The sequence below is a fragment of the Megalobrama amblycephala genome, linkage group LG17 (assembly GCF_018812025.1).
Source record: "Megalobrama amblycephala isolate DHTTF-2021 linkage group LG17, ASM1881202v1, whole genome shotgun sequence".
Taxonomy (NCBI): Eukaryota; Metazoa; Chordata; class Actinopteri; order Cypriniformes; family Xenocyprididae; genus Megalobrama; species Megalobrama amblycephala.
Window position 1 is genome coordinate 33,160,385 of NC_063060.1, and position 17,422 is coordinate 33,177,806.

Sequence of the window (17,422 nt, forward strand, 5' to 3'; positions counted from 1 at the left end):
TTATGAAGTTTAAAGGCCAGTTACGGACGCTGACATGAGGGGGTTCCTGTTTGTGTCACATGTAAAGAGAGCCGGTGTCAGTCAGGAAGGAAAACATTTATAGAGGGCAACAGTATCTATTTCATCGAGGTATCATCATGTAAGTAGATTTGATAAAAGGTTCTTCCAAAACATTCGTTTTTCGAGTAATTTAGAAGAAGTGTAATTTCTTGGAGACAGCTTTAAAACGCAAAATCTGTTGTAAGGTTTGTTTATCTATGGTCGTTATGCACTGTTCAAGTGTAACGTAAAACAGAGAGGTGTTTTTTCTTGTTATCTTTCATGCATTTGACAGTGTTTATTTAAATTTTAAATGACGTTGACGTTTACAGCAGTCTCACCTGTGAATGAATGAGCTATAAATATCATTTAATTTTAGGGCACCGATGTGAGGTTGGTATGTTTGGCCGAGGATCATATTTCCGCTGGAGAAGGTTCGTGTTTTTTTCCTTCTACCAAAGGTTGACTCTGCATATTAATCTGGGATAGTGTTTTAATATCATAAAAATGACACACTTCAGCTTTAATGCCATCTTAATGTCCAATGTTGACAATGTCTTTCATGTCCAGGTCTGCCCTTTGGCAGAGTTTTGCCTTGCTCAGCCCATCAGCCACTGGGAGAGGCTAACAGTGAAGCAGCATGTCCAGTGGGAATGAGTCCTGTCTGTTTGAGAATGGATCCGTCAGCCTCCTCTCCTGCTTAGTTCATGTGTGGGAGGAGTGGGTAGGGCTCGGGCAGCTCGAGGACTACCTCAGTTTCTTGGAGTATTTGCTGTGGGTTTTCACACCTCTAGCAGTGGTCTTCATCCTGCCTTTTCTCATTGTTATCCTCCTCTATCTATCCATACTCTTCCTCCATGTGTACAAACGCAAGATCCAGCTGAGGGAAGCTTATTCCAATAACCTGTGGGATGGTGCGAGGAAAACTTTGGCAACCCTATGGGATGGACATGGAGCTATTTGGCACGGTATGTAATGGATTTGGCTTGTTATCTGCAAGTGGATCGTTATCTTGTTTAAATTAAATGAATCCCTTTTTGGATTTTTCATTGTGGTCATATTTTGCATCCACTGTGCTGATAATTTGATCTTTTGAGTGATGGATGGGAATAGTCAAAGCATAATTAAAAAATAATGTCTAAAGACGTAATGTAAGATCTGACAAATTCTACATAGATTGCCGTTTTTCTCTCAGCTTTAAACCGTCTTATCCTTTGACGGCACAAATAATGACGGTCTGATGTTTCTGGCATTAAATTGCAATTTTAAAATGTGTAACTTGCTCAGTTTTTATCAAGCAAACATTTAAATAGCTGTTTTGTCTGATTCATTGCACCATTTTAATCTCTTTTGTTTCATTTCACCAAGTGCATGATATTTCTAAAGGTTACAAATAAACAAAATGTTTGGTAAGATTTTTTTTTTTTTTAATGGTTTTGAAAGAAATGTATTCCCGTGATGGCAAAGCTGAATTTTTAGCATCATTACTCCAGTCTTCAGTCACATGATCCTTCAGAAATCATTCTAATATGCTGATTTACTGCTCAAGAAACATTTCTATTCTATTATTAACAATGTTGAAAACGGTTAATATTTTTGATGAAACCATAATCATTGAACCCTATTTTTATTTGAAATAGAAATCTTATACATTATAACTGTCTTAAGTTTTAATGTCAATTCATCATTTCCATGTTATTTCATGAAAAGTGTTGCAATGTGTCTTACTTCACAAAAAAATGTTGAATCATTTCCCCCTGATTAAAGTAGGTATTTATTTTGTGACAGGTTATGAAATCCATGGTTTAGAGAAGATTCCAGACGAAGGACCGGCTCTCATAGTCTATTATCATGGGGCGATTCCTATAGACTATTATTATTTCTTGGCAAGTGTTATCATTCAGAAGGGAAGAACTTGTCATTCGGTGGCAGATCATTTTCTGTTCAAGGTCCCAGGTAAAAACTACTTTCATACTGGAATGAAGTGATCAGTCAGCCTCATTTTGCTCATGACGGAGTCATTACTCAGTACCTAATTTCATTGTGATTCTCTGAATTTTGGGAAAAAATATGTCCTACAACTTTATCTGGCATTAATTTTTAAAATATCAACATTTAACTTAAAGGGTTGGTTCATCCATTAATTTTCTGTCGTTAAGTACTCGCCCTCATGTCCTTCCAACCCTGTAAGACCTTTGTTCATCTTCTGAACACAAATTAAGATATTTTTGATGAAATGCAAGAGGTATCTGAACCACCCATAGACCGCAACATCATTGCACCTTTCAAAGACATTGTTAAAATAGTCAACATGTCTACAGTGGTTCAACCTTAATTTTATGAAGTGAGAAGAATACTTTTTGTGCGCAAAAACAAAAATAACGACTTTATTCAACAATTTCCTCTCCACCCTGTCATTCTCCTATGCTGTTGACATTGTAAACGGCGTGCAGCGCTTTGTGTTCAATGTCAGAACGCCGACTCATTATTGGCCAGCTCCTGCATCAGCAACACATGTACGTATACGTATACAGCGTCGGCCAATACTGAGACTGACAGGGAAGAGAGGAAATTGTTGAATAAAGTCATTATTTTTGTTTGTTTGTTATTATCACTTCGTAAGATTTAAGGTTGAAACACTGTAGTCACATGGACTATTTTACCAATGTCTTTACTACCTTTCTGGGCCTTGAAATTTGTTATGACTTTGCTGGATTTGGATTTCATCAAAAATATCTTAATTTGTGTTCCGAAGATGAACAAAGGTCTTACGGGTTTGGAACGACATGAGGGTGAGTAATAAATGACAGAAATTTCATTCTGAACTAACCCTTTAACACAAATGATTTTATTTAAACCTTAAGAAAAATCTGTATATAAATATAAATATATATTATTTTTAACAGGGTATCCGCGGGGCATTAAAAAGCATTAAAAGTCATTAAATGGATTTTGCGAAAATTAGGCCTTAAATGGCATTAAAAAGCATTAAATTTTATTCCTACAGGCATTCTTTTTTCTTTTTTTTAGATAGTATTACTTTTCTTCAAAACTATCAGTTTATTTTGAATATAGCCTTCATAATTAATAACTTTGATTTGCTGTTGTAAAATATGTACATTGATGTGATACGCACACGGAACCAGTTTGGTAATTGCCTCCGGCCGGTGCAAAATTGTCGTAACGCCATTTTTGACAGCGGCGGGCTGGCATCTGGAGACAGAAGGCTGCATCAGTGTTGCCAACTTAGCAACTTTTCAGACCCCTTTTGCGACTTTTTTTCCAAGAAGGCGCATTGTGACAAATATACTTGATAACCTGATCTAGCTTCCGAGACCCACCAGTACTGCCGCATGAGCGCAATATATTGTTTGCTTTCACCTCTCTCTGCGTCTGCTGTTCAGTGAGTGGCTGAGAGGAGCAGCGCATTCAGTTGAGGATGTGCGCTTTGTCAGAGAACAAATAAAATGGATACTGTTGTTTCTAACCTGACTGAGTGATCATTTTACATGTACATATAACGTTAGCCAAAATCACAGCAACTGTCTTTATCTTATGTGTATTGTGATTTTGTCAGACAACGTCTCGATTATAAATCAGGATTTTAGTGCTGGTTTAACATGTCAGGGCTCGACGCTAATGCTTTTCAATTAGTCTGGGATACGTGAATTTTTTGAAGGGGCAAGTGAAAGAGAATTTTACTTGCCCGGCCATACAAGGACCTGATTAAAATGTCAATACAAAAAAATAACATTTAGCAACATATATATGGCATTAAAAAAGCATTAAATTGTGCTTCCCACACATAGACTTTACTTGGGCGGGCCGCCCACGTATAATAACGACCGCCCAAGTATATTTGGAGACACATTTTTTCTTTTATTATTTTTATCCTCTTATACTTTTATATCCGCGAAAGATAATGAAACCATCCGCGGTCGATAAACTATTCGTTTCATACCTGCTCGTTACGTGTGCGTCAGAACTGTTTACTCCCGCTAACATTCCCACGGTTGCTGCATTTTGCAAAGTCACTAGGCGGCGCTGTTGCGCGTTCTACAAGCTCCCGCAACAGCGCTTCAGTCTGCTTCAGTCTGCTTCAAAGTGATTCTCAATCAATGAAAAGTGCAGATTTATGCCAAGCGATTGCTAATGAACTCAAGTTGATGAATTATTACAATGTCTACTTTATGGCCTTTATATCAAATGTTTTAGACGATTGTAAGAATCTGAAGGATCAGCCTGCAATAGTACAGACATTTCAAAATAAGAGTACCTGTGTATTTCGAGCTTAAAAGTCACACGCTAAGTTTTTTCTTTTTCTTTTGGGCATTATTTGTATTTTGGTTACACAATAAATTGTATTTAATTTGATTTCCATTTAATTCATAGTAAATTATTGTAGTCTCCCCCACAGGAAGAAAAGACTAAGAACATTATTTGACACATATATTATTCATTTTATAAATTTTACTAGTAAAATCTGTGTCCCATTCACTGAGAGAGACACTATATGACAGCAAGGAGAGCATAGGAATAGGTGAACCATTTAAATGCTGTAATTTTGCATAATTTACAATGCATAATAATGCATAATATTAGTATGTAATTAAATGTAATATGCTATGTAATTATAATTCATTTCAATAAATAAAAATACTGTTAAAAATCACACATTATTTGTTTGTCACATGTAGTAGACCATTTTTGTGCGGTGGGTAATAGGAGGATTTTTTCGCCCGGCTACCACCGCAAGTATATTTCAAACCTGTGGGAAGCACTGTATGAAACCTGCAGAAACCCTGTTTAAGAAATATTACTACAATGCCCTGACCAAAGTTAGCCAATCCTTTCCATATTTTACCTTCAGTGAGTTTAACAAGGTCACACACGCTCTGGTGAGATTTTCAATTTTACTTTAATTGTGCTTCTATTCTCTATATAATGGCAGGGTTTAAGCTCCTCTTGGAAGTGTTTAGTGTGATCCACGGACCGCAGGAGGAGTGTGTGAAGGCCCTTCGGAACGGCCACCTCCTGGGCATCTCTCCTGGAGGAGTACGGGAAGCCTTGTTCAGCGATGAGACGTACCCTCTGATCTGGGGCAAACGCAAGGGATTTGCACAAGTGGCCATTGACTCTAAAGTGGTAAATGACTGTCTTTCTTATTCTGCTCCTTTCATGCGGTTTTGTTGTTCTAAGAGTCGGTTTTGTCCCCGCAGCCAATTATACCAATGTTTACTCAAAACTTGAGGGAGGGATTTCGCTCTCTAGGAACATTAAGTGAGTCATACAGAAAACATCGAACTTTGACACAGTTGTACTCTTACTAATAGATTACATACCATTATGAAAGAGCTAAATGAGTCGATTCATCTCAAAATTCTTTCAGGATTTTACCGATGGGTGTATGAGAGGTTTCGTCTGCCTATAGCGCCCATCTATGGAGGATTTCCAGTCAAATTTCGCACCTACTTGGGTGACCCCATTCCGTACGACCCCAAACTCAATGCAGCTGAGTTGGCTGAAAAGGTAGGACTCCTTAGACCTCGAGTTTTGTTTTTAGGAACTCTTTAGTCCTGTAAAGGTCTGACTTTTTGTTGTATTTGCTGAGCTGGTGTTTTGCAAATCTACAAGAGGTTCTAACCTCTAGACCGCCCCGACAAGTCCTGACCTATTGTTGACTACACAACATACTCTAGTGCCATTTGTTTACACCGTCCCCCTAAGGGCACGTTCCACCCCAGAGTGGTGTTCACCATTCATCACATATGCAGGTGTACAGAGTTTGCAAAGTGAGAGAATGCTTGTATAATAAAGGACACCCCATATGAGTGAATAAAGTTTGGTGTATTATGTTTTTTAAGAAAAATCAGTTCATAAGAACAGTAGCCGAGTCTGTCCCTTCATTTCATCACATGCTAACCTCAGGTAATAACTCCCTTCTTTAAAATTTGATGAGTTTTTTTGTTTTCAGAATGGATGTTGGAGATGTCTAAGTAGGGCTTTAAAGTTTTATACTCAACATTTCAACCTTTTATTGTATGTACAGTACAGTCCAAAAGTTTGGAACCACTAAGATTTTTAATGTTTTTAAAAGAAGTTTCGTCTGCTCACCAAGGCTACATTTATTTAATTAAAAATACAGTAAAAAACAGTAATATTGTGAAATATTATTACAATTTAAAATAACTGTTTTCTATTTGAATATATTTGACAAAGTAATTTATTCCTGTGATGCAAAGCTGAATTTTCAGCATCGTTACTCCAGTCTTCAGTGTCACATGATCCTTCAGAAATCATTCTAATATGCTGATTTGCTGCTCAATAAACATTTATGATTATTTTCAATGTTGAAAACAGTTGTGTACTTTTTTTTCAGGATTCCTTGATGAATAGAAAGTTCAAAAGAACAGCATTTATCTGAAATACAAAGCTTCTGTAGCATTTTACACTACCGGTCAAAAGTTTGGGGTCATTAAGAATTTTTATTTTTATTTTTTTGAAAAGAAATTAAAGAAATGAATACTTTTATTCAGCAAGGATGCATTAAATCAATCAAAAGTGGCAGTAAAGACATTTATAATGTTACAAAAGATTAGATTTCAGATAAACACTGTTCTTTTGAACTTTCTATTCATCAAATAATCCTAAAAAAAAAATTTTGTACACAAATATTTTGTACAATTGTACACATTAAATGTTTCTTGAGCAGCAGATCAGCATATAAGAATGATTTCTGAAGGATCATGTGACACTGAAGACTGGAGTAACGATGCTGAAAATTCAGCTTTGCCATCACAGGAATAAATTACTTTGTGAAATATATTCAAATAGAAAACAGTTATTTTAAATTGTAATAATATTTCACAATATTACTGTTTTTTACTGTATTTTTAATTAAATAAATGTAGCCTTGGTGAGCAGACGAAACTTTTTAAAAACATTAAAAATCTTAGTGGTTCCAAACTTTTGGACTGTACTGTATATGTGTTTCATTTATTTATTTCAGCACCATTCAAAAGTTTGAAACCATCAAAGTCTTTAGTGTCACATGATCCTTCAGAAATCATTCTAATATGCTGATTTGCTGCTCAAAACATTTTTTTTTTTTTTTTATCAATGTTAAAAACACATTTTTCTTAATATATTTTTGAGAGAACTGTAGTACATTTTCATTTTCAGGATTCTTTGATTAATTAAAGTTCAAAGAACAGCATTTATTTGAAATGGAAATCTATTGTAACATTTTAAATGTTTTTAGTGTCACTTGATTGATTAAAATAAAATTACTGACCCCAACTTTTTGGATATATGTATATGGCGTAATGGTTTTTATACTGTACAAACTGTATTTTCTATCCCCTGCCCTTAAACCTACCCATCACAGAAAACTGCACATTTTTGCTTCCTCAAAAACAACTCAATGATTTATAAGCCTTTTGAAAAATAGGGACATGGGGTTATGTCCTCATAAGTCACCCTCTCCTTGTAATACCTATGTCATACCCATGTCATTATACAAATTTGTGTCCTGATATGTCACAAAAACACACACACACACACTGTTATATATATAATACTTATCACATTTGTCAACCTATAATACCTTTTTAGTTTCACAGTGAAGATGTCGCATGTTCAATTCATGCGTCTGTTGAGTCGGTTTGTTTTAACTATTGACTTCATAAATATCTCATATTCAGTGTATTTTCTTCAATCCAACCCATCTGTTCAGGTGCAACAGGCAGTTCAAGCACTTATCGACAAACACCAGAAGATACCTGGAAACGTCCTCCGAGCTCTTTTGGAGCGATTCCAAAGGGAACACAAAGAAGATTAACACACTTGCCTTCTCTCAGACTGAACAAATGAATATGCTTCAGGCATAATTCTGAATAAAACTGAATACTGGAGACTTTATAATATTGTTACACCATGAGATTAGCAACTACTGATGATATAGTGGATGTATCAGCATGTGTATCAATGTTGCATATCAAATAATGGTGCGTGTCTTTGTAATGTCTGGTTACATGTAGTCTTGTGCATGTTGAAGAGTGTGTGTTCTTGAGTTTTGTGTGAATAATTTGTTTTTTTTTTGCACACTTTGGTTTTAATCAAAGGACCACTGCCAAATAGTTTGTCCACAAAGCCTTTGGTTAGTTTTTTATGTCCTTTTAATAAAAAAACAACAACATTCTTTCCTGGAAATCGATAATATTATATGAAGTTCTAAATTTAGGTTTGGGAGAAGCTTAATTGTTCAGTTCTGTCAGTCATCATTACGAGCGTATCCTCTATTTCTCTAATTCTCATAATACCCTTATGGGGGGGTTGAGATCGGAGTTTGAGCCTCCGTTGAGGACAGCAAGCTAAGTTCGTTTAGGTGAATTTGTGAATAATCTATCTGAAGGAATTAATTAAACATTGTGGATACTGTGATTTTTGGGATTTTATAAGCACACTTAATAATGATAAGAGAGACATTCTTGAACATTTGTTCTGATGTTGAATACTTACACGTTTTAGTCTGTATTAACTGTCAGAGGCAAACTGCTGTCTGTTTGATACCGGTTTGCCCTGTTCTCAGAACATATTATAACATTCTGGTTATAAAAAAGAAGTATGCAAACTCTAATGATTTTATAGAGACGGCATACAGGTCTTACAGAATTAATTTTGTAACATTCCTGAAATGTATGGATTTACTAGTACATTAAATGCTATTTCATCTAAGTTATCAAATCTGTAATTTTACAAGAGATTTTATTATTCACAATAAAACTGCATATTCCTATGGATTCAGTGTTGGTAAAAACTGTTTTAATGCACTTTTGTGCTCCCATGATCCTTTGGGAGAAAATATCTTGTGTGTGACAAAGATCAAGTGTCAGCATGAGCACAGTCCTCGTCATATTGTCCTATGATCTCTTCACATCCGATGTGTTTGGTGTATGATATGCAAATGCACCAGTCTTGCTATTTATAAATCTGTTTGGTATTGACTTACAGCATCTGTGCTTCCATTGTAAATCCCCCACCCCACCCCCGAAATCACATGGAAAAAAAAATATATATATATAAATAAAAAAAGTATTTAATTTATTATTCTTGATTGCATTATACATGTGCTCATAATTTTCCTTCAGTGTCTTCTAATTAAGGAGTGAAACCTTAAATCATAAGATGTTTGAGAATACATATTCAGACAAACGAATCCCCATGGCTTGCATTTGTTGTGACCGACGCCATTGCTTTTTCTCTCAACCTTGAAATAGTTGCTGACATTCTGGAAATTCAAATGGACCTTATTCACACATTAACTGCAAATCCGAAAGAAGTTAGCAAGGAACTCTACTAAAATGACCACAGTGTACTTTATTAAATGAATTTGGTACTTTGTGTTGCATTAGAATCAAATAAAAATTTACAAAAATCCAATATGTACAAAAATGTAACGTTCTTTTTGTTTTTACTCTTCAATTTACAATAAAATCAGATAACAGATTTGATGCATTTTACGCACTTCAGACTTTCATCACACGATACAACTTAAGAGACCAATAATAAGCAGTTTTTTTGTTTGTTTTTTTGCTCTTTTTTTATGTCATTTAATACATCACATACACCACACTAGTTTTATCTGTATTATGTCATATGTTACTGCCGATCTCTAGTCAATAGACACCCTTCACGATCAGGACTCAGAAAGGAATGTTCTTTTACACATGTACATTTGCATACATTTATTTACAGTTAAATAGCCTTTTGCAAGTCACTATGGAACTTCCGTTGCAACTGAAATACCAGTAAAGTCTGTACATTGTATATGAACGCTGAACTGAACGTCACCGAGTTCATTCAATTACTGTGCTTGTACTAATATCGTGCTTTATAAATAACCACCGATTATCATTTATCTAAATTTATTTTTTTCCTCCATCTATGGCATTCTAGTTTATCTAAGCATCTATATGTCTACAGGTGAGGGAGGATCATCAATTTGTTTATTCAACAAAATAAAGCTTCTCAGATGAATCAAAAAAGCAAGTCCCACTGTTAATTTCAGCTCTTCGACTCATTCAGTTTTCCCTCACTGATATTACAATTAAAAATGCTCACAATCGTGTAACAGTACGGCCTGTGACCCGTGACAATTTGGGTCGTCATTTTGATTGTTTGTCTGCATATCCTATTTCGTTTCAGTCCGGTTTTTTTGTCTGCTTGCAGTATAAGCACAGTAAGTACTCTTATCGACAACGCAACGTCATCATACTATCATATGCATGACTAAAACTAAACCAAAAGAAACAAACAGAAAATGTCAGTTACGAATAATGAATCCACAAAAGGCGAGAGTCGGTTAAGGCAAATAAAACTGAATCAGCTTGCATGAATTGAATGTTCTCCTGCTGTGAGTAACTTAGTTGTAAAATAATTCCTGTATTTGAGCTCAGCTCTACTGATGTACCGGTAATAAACAGAACAGCCTTCAACTCCTCTGCTCATCCACTGGGACTCCATTGCAATAAATTCCTTCGTACTACACCAACAACTAGAGCTGGAGAGTGGTCTGTTTAAAATACCGCTTTGAGGTAGGTTACAGGTATGAAGTGAAATCTTTCCAGAGCGAAGAAATGGTGGGTTATGATATCAGGTTTACTGATAAAACATAAATATAAAAATAAAGCTGGAAGTGCAAAACAAAAATACATAGGCCTAGTTTTTGTAACATCATGATTAGCTTTAGAATGTTTTCACGCACCGTTGGGCATCTATCGCCGCCATCTTTAAACTAGGACATAGGTCTAAGTACCTTTTAAAATGTAAACAGCGTGAATAGCTTCTTGATGTTGGGCCAAATTTCACTCCCTGACAGACAATTATTACGGAAGGCATGACATTTTCTAAATCCATGTTATAGATCTTATTGTAAGCAATCCCAGCAAGCGATAACCGTCATTTCACCGTCTATAGACCCGATATAGTCTGGCTATGAGTAACCCACTTCTAGCCAAAATAACCTTGAATTTATTCCAGCATGTAAGCAAAGTTTTCATTTGGTCTATTAAATTTTCACTGAAAGCCCACATTTTGGCTTGTTTTAGCCTAGAAAGGGTTGTGTTTGGACTGCTATTGGACTGTTATTATTCTTTTATGCGCAAAATTGCTTGCTGGGATTCATTATGTTTCTTTCTTTCTGTTTTATTTTACCATAAGTTTTAATCAAAATGTCATAACAGACTTCTCTAGGGTGACTTATACTTGAATTTTCCACTCATTTAGTCTGCTTAAACCCGTCTCTGCAAGCTTGTGTTCATCTGCTTCCATTTTTGAGTTCAATCCAGTCAACAACCAAGTCCTGTCCTACATTTTTTTCTTTTTCGTTAATCCGTTTCACTCGGATGTATGTCACAATACGGAAGAAAAATCTGCAGCTACTTCCGTTTCATCAGAACTTTAATCATTGCTATTAATAATCTGTGTGGTGAATTCAGCAAACATCAGTCCCACACAGGGTTTTGGGTAAAGACCTTAATTCATTCCGCATGTGCTGAACGAGTGATTTAAACGTTAAAAATTATTGAGGCCTCGCACCTGTTAAAGGGCTGGATAATGTCACCAAAACCACAAAAACACAGCCAGTTTTGCCATTAGTAAGCTCCTCTTAATCAAATGAACCAAAACGCAGTATGCAGCATGCTTGGGGTATCACTGAAACAAAAATATGACGGTAATATGGGAAAACTAAAAAAAGTGTGATGATTTCGAAAAAGCATCAATGCGTAATAACACAGATTTGTGCGATATAACACTCGTTTTCCTTCAAAAATGGTCTTGTGTAGGTGGTGCAGCAATTTAAATGTGAAAATTGCCAAATTAGTGTGCTAACACAAGTTTTTTTTGTGCTCTGACTACAGGGGACAGGGCTATTTTGGAAAATTTTGCTAGAGACAAAGTATCATCCTCATCCATCACATAGAGAAATGAAAGTATGGGGGAGACGGGATAGGAAAGTTGCAAAATAGCTAAAATATACAGGTCTACGTTTCACTGTGGTACTGGTTATAGATTCATACGATCTCATCTAAATCATTTTTTTCTGTTCTATTTTCTTTTTTTATTTGCAACACAATTAGGATCTTCATCTGCAAGTGTGCGGATCGCTGTGGGCTAAAACAACTATGCTTTCAGTTCATTTGCCACCGATAATAGGACATTACAGCACTTCAGGAGTGTTTCAAAGCTACAATAAAATCCAAATTACAGTTCAGATTTGACCAACTGAAGCAAAACTAATCTAAATGTCCTATATCAGTCATCTCCACACAGTTAAATGGCATTACGCAAAAAAAAAAAAAAAAAATGTGCACCTTAAAATCAAATATTTTGTAAGACACCTTTAAAATCCATCAAAAAACAAAAGAAAACCAGAAGAAAATGGAGTATATAAAATGTTACACATAAAACAACATTTTTCCCCACATTTTCAAAATCGCAAACTATCCACCACAGGCACATCTAGCTTCTTTCTCAGTAAAATTTCATCTCGTCTCTCAACGTGAGTGTAACAACAACCGAGTAAATCCTTTATTGTGCTGAGACTCCTTCCTGTGACAAGTTTTGTGCTTGTTTTGTATTTCTTTTTTTTCTTTTTCCACCCTCACCTCCACGTCCCATAAATGCCTTCAGATATTCGACATAAAGACACAAAGAAGCACTTGCAACTGAACGGAAAGTTTAAAACTCCAACACTTTCATATATAAAGGATGCTTTTGGCAGATTTAAAGATACAGTGCTCTTTTAGGCAGATGTGATTTGTTGAACAGTAGAGTGTCATTCAGAGCACATTAGCTAGCATGCGCTCTGTCACAGACCAGTTATCCCTAACACTTTGTTTTGTAGACCGTGAGTTGGCAATTGTAGAGCCTCATGGAGAAAGTCTTGATTGCACTGCAGAGTTTGGAATAGTACACTTCGGTGGCTTTCCAGATGCGTTGAGGTGCTGAAAACTGGCCCCGTTTATTGTGTGTACGTGCACCTTTAACTCACTCTTCTGTATTGATATAGCACACAAAACACAGACACACCAAAACCTGACCCAGCCTAGAAGAACACTGTATCTTTAACCTAGAAGATGAAGCGCATCCTTGTTCTGTCGAGTACAGTTTGGCGGACACTGTGTGAATTTGGTGGTCTGTGCCCTCCACTTTGCTGTTAACCAAACGGATCCTTGGTCAGCCCACAGCGGTGAGGTGAATGAGGCCAGATCTCCAAAGGGAGCTGCCAGGAATTGTTTTCTTGGCCTATTGTCTTCTCCCAAAGAAGAAAACGAACGTGTGTTCTCCCTGTTTTGTCATCCCAAGTGGCTTGGACACTTGTGATGATCGCATACTTTCTTTTCTCGTCTTTTTTCTTTGTACAGGATTCAAGTAGATGGTTGAAATGCTGCCCTGTTTTTATATATATATACAGTTTGTGGTCAAGCCACAGTTCAGCGTGGAGTCAGTGTGAGCGGAGCGTTTGGCACTGGTACAGAGCTGCTGATGAAACACTACTAATAGGTTACAGCACCCTAAACAAGGACGTCTCGAGTCTAATCAGCAATTTTTTTAATGCGTGTACCATCAATTTGATATTTGGACAACTGTTTCTCCAGTGCGTTAGCAGTCGGTCGGTTTTAATGCCGTTTCTGTGCACTGGATGCTTGGTTTCAAAGGGAAAGGCCTTTGTTTTGCAGTTACAGCAAGAGACAAACTGTGAAGTGTTCTGGACGTCCTCTTGCAGTTTATAGACGTTAGCCCAAGGACAGTCAACTCTGGGAATGGAGCGAGGGGTTAGTGGTCTGTATCAGCCAGTGCAATGAATTTTAGAAACCCAGATATTCCCTGACAAGACAGAAGTAATAAAAAATAAAATGCAACGAGAGAACGGCTTAAAAAAGATCGATTATTTCATCTGTCCACAAATATGTTGTGCCTATATTTGTTTGTCCATGACAATCAACATCATGGCTAGATGCTATGTACGCTAGGAACGTTATTGCCACAGTCCTGCTGTTTATTCAAGCGGACGGTAATGTGTTCATGTTTGTGGGTTTCCACATCCCAGGCTACAAGGTGGTCTCGTACTCCAGACGCTCTTGAACCAATGTGTCGTCTTTATACTGGAGGCGCGGCGGGGTCGGAGACGAGTCGATGGCCAGGATGGCTTTACGTATACTCCTGTCCAGCACATGCCTCTCCCAGGCAGGATAGCGATTCCTGCACAAGTCTATTTTAATGACCGTCTCCTCAAGGCGTGGGGCTCGAGAGGAAGGTGTGGAGGGCGCGGTGGGCCGCACCTGAAAGACAGGCACGCAGCCGTCCCGCTCGCTGTACTTGGCCTCGCGGTCAGCGTCCCTGGCCAGAGTGCCTCCGCGGTTGGAGCGCAGGGAGTTGGTGGCACCTTCAGGGGGCAGCGTAAAGGTAGAAGTGGGGTCCTCGAGCTGGACCAGGCTTGCCGAGCGTCCAAAGCGCGGCCCGTTGGGATGAAAGAAAGCGTAGTACATGAGCATGAAGACGATGCCGGTGAAGAAGCTGGAGAAGATGACGCACAGGGCAGGGACAGCGAAGGCGTCCGTGCTGAGTGGTGAGCGATACAGGTACCAAAGCGCGCTCAGGGCCGTGTTTTCCAACAGGATCATGAAGTAGTAGATGAAGAGGCGGCAGCGGGTGCGTCCCTCTTTCACATTAAACCAGCTGAAGATGTAGATGATGCCCACCACCATGTCAAAGACAATCTCCTCCCACTTGGTGATGCAGAATTCGGTCTCGCAGTGTACGATCCAGAAGGTCATGATGCACCAGTGCAGCACAATGAAGATGCCGAAGTAGAGCTGAAACACAGAAGCGAAGAGAGCGAAGGTCACCACGCGTGCGGCAATGGTAAAGAAGTGCCAGCAGAACTGAATGATGACCGCAAGGTAGCTGATGGGCTTCTTGTCGTCGCGGGAATCACGCAAGGCCTTCTGGTAGGAGGCCAGAGCCCAGGCTAGTGACACCAGTGAAGCAGCCGCTGTCATTCCTGAAATAAAGGAGAAAAGCATTGGTTATGGCTAAACGTCACAATCCTGTCAATCCACCCAGGAAATATGAGCAGAGTATGTATGTGTAGTAGGTAAGAAAAAAACTTCAACTGACACATGCCAGGTGATGATTTTTATTAAAACTTTTTATTATGTCTTTTCACTTATCCGTTTTTATGTATAGATTTGACTTTATTACTATATTTTAGTTATACTATATTATAGTTTTACTCTTATACCAGGCCCAGATTTTCAGTCTTAAACTATGAAAATGCAAAATTCTGAAATATTACTTTTAATATACAATATTACATACTATAAAAATCTGAGTGAAATAATCATTTCAATATTTGTGTAAATGATATGTATATAATGTAATTTCCACCAAAACCAACAAATTTTCCACTAATAAAGTTTTATCAAAAGTTAGTGTACTTGTTTACCAAGAAGAGAGAAACATTGAACAGCTTGAGATGAAATGTGAAATGTGCGAATAAAACAAAGAAAAAATATAAATGTAAATTAGAGATGCATGATACTAAATTTCTTCACCGATATCGATAGACGATTTTTCGGAGTGATATCTGCCGATAACGATACCGACAGTTTGGGGGTTCTGTCTTTTATACCTTCTTCTAAATGAATGATAATTTAATTTGATTTAATGATTATATTTTTAATCATTCTATTTTGAAAGAAATGCAAATAAAAACTTTATTCTCTCATTCAACAACTTTTTCAAAGTAACTGGTATCAGTTATAAACAAACACATTACTCAAATTAATATTAACACATTAACTAAATTCTGAAGATTCAATTAATATTTCTTAACTTTCTGAATGTTATTAATTCTTATAATTACTATTAATATTGAACATCAAACTGGTTTCTTAGCATTTTCTTTACACAAAGCACAAATTCAGTGCATTTTCCTACCTTCTTTTGATTGACAGGATATATTGGCCCTGACTGTTATATATCAGCTGTTTTTAAACCAGTGTGAAAGTGTGCTTTTATCGGCCAATACCAATTATTGGCCGATATATTGATGCATCTCTAATGTAAATATCACTTGTGAGCAGAATATTTTTTGCTATGTCAATTCTAATCAATCTGTATTTGTCCAATTATGTTAAAAAAATAAAAGCACAAAAATAACATTCAGCTGCGTACATTTAGGAGACAAAATGCTTGCTGTAAAATGATGGTGTGAAAATTAAGGTGAACTGTTCATGACTTTTAAAATTAAGTAAATAAAAATAGGACAGAAATGACAACTTTCATATCTATTATGTACAAATTACATAAACAAGTGAATTTGAAAAGTGTGTTTCTGGGAGTTCATTACTTTAAAAAAGTGGCTTACAGTGTGCTATCAGTCCTCTTTAGGGCTGCAGTGCATTTTTATGTTAACCAGCTATAATGTATCTTGACATGTGAAGCACCCAGATACAATAGGACACTGGTTTCACATGCAGAATATAGGAAGTGCTCACCAAGGCATGCAAATGCCTTTATCTCGTCACTACATCTTTATGTATTCATGACTCTGGAGGATACAGTCGGAAGTGGGCTAATGGAGTAGCTTGCGCATGGAAGTGTCCGTCAATGGCTCGCGCTCCAGTGCGTGTCACGTGCAGCCCCCCTGTAATGAATCTGTTTGTGATTACAAATCCAGACCCTCTGGTAAGTCACACCTCACCAAGTTTTATAAGCTCTGGTCCTGATCAAAGCTGATAAACGGTGACTCAAGAGACATGGTTCATTTTGATGAGACTTGTGTTTTATTTCCTCCTCAGGGAAAACAGCCTCTTTGGAATTCTGCTGAACAGCATCTTTCTACAGTTATGACTCACTGGCCCATTGAGTGAGATGTTATTCATCATGTTGTCCAAAATACTCAGTTGTGCTTAATGGAGGAGGCTTTACAAGCCATCTGCATCAGATAGAGTACAGTAAAGCAGCCAGCAGTGACTAGAGGTGCGTGAACGCCCATCTTTACCGCTGTGACACTCTGTTCTGGAGTTGGCTGCCATGGTTATTATGTGCTTGAGCTGCTGGAGTGATCACTTTCTTGTATGAGTGAGAGAGAGAGAATACGAAGCTTACACACACTGTCCAGTCTCTCCTCACTGAATGAATCATTGCACAGTGAATAGTATTACATTCAAGTTTAAAATTTATACAGAGATAAAAGCTTAATATTGAAACACTATCTAGACTAGTTCAACAGCACTAAAAAGTGGTTGGTCACTCAATTCACAACTAAGGGGACAGTTTACCCCAGATGAAAAATTCTGTCATCATTTACTCC

The 17,422-nt window shown here is 37.2% G+C and overlaps 2 protein-coding genes and 1 long non-coding RNA gene across 4 annotated transcripts in view; 1 reads left to right on the forward strand and 2 right to left on the reverse strand.

Annotated features, from left to right (window-relative positions):
• LOC125251686 overlaps positions 1–17,422 on the reverse strand; it is a 258,619-nt gene that overhangs the window by 143,458 nt on the left and 97,739 nt on the right. The window lies entirely within an intron of this gene.
• tmem68 (transmembrane protein 68) lies at positions 37–8,840 on the forward strand. 2 transcript variants are annotated; one of them, XM_048164769.1, is made up of 9 exons: positions 37–139; positions 419–473; positions 610–763; positions 914–1,007; positions 1,828–1,995; positions 4,991–5,184; positions 5,259–5,319; positions 5,429–5,568; positions 7,775–8,840. In XM_048164769.1, exons 3-9 carry the CDS (start codon positions 680–682, stop codon positions 7,877–7,879), a joined length of 846 nt encoding a protein of 281 aa, XP_048020726.1. In that variant the 5' UTR covers positions 37–139; positions 419–473; positions 610–679; the 3' UTR covers positions 7,880–8,840. The 2 variants fall into 2 exon arrangements, with proteins under 2 accessions (XP_048020726.1, XP_048020725.1); XM_048164768.1 differs by having other exon boundaries at positions 38–139; positions 610–1,007.
• xkr4 (XK related 4) overlaps positions 9,398–17,422 on the reverse strand; it is a 67,680-nt gene continuing 59,655 nt past the window's right edge. The window contains exon 3 of the mRNA XM_048164764.1: positions 9,398–15,106. Coding sequence (XP_048020721.1) covers positions 14,154–15,106 — 953 coding nt within the window. The 3' untranslated portion in view covers positions 9,398–14,153. The remainder of the gene's footprint in view (positions 15,107–17,422) is intronic.

What these genes read in the sequence shown, in the direction of transcription:
- tmem68 (XM_048164768.1), top strand. Translation starts at nt 680, where the DNA reads ATGTCCAGTGGGAATGAGTCCTGTCTGTTTGAGAATGGATCCGTCAGC. An exon ending in ACATGGAGCTATTTGGCACG is followed by an intron (nt 1,008 to 1,827) that starts GTATGTAATGGA and finishes ATTTTGTGACAG; the next exon opens with GTTATGAAATCCATGGTTTA. An exon ending in TTTTCTGTTCAAGGTCCCAG is followed by an intron (nt 1,996 to 4,990) that starts GTAAAAACTACT and finishes ATATAATGGCAG; the next exon opens with GGTTTAAGCTCCTCTTGGAA.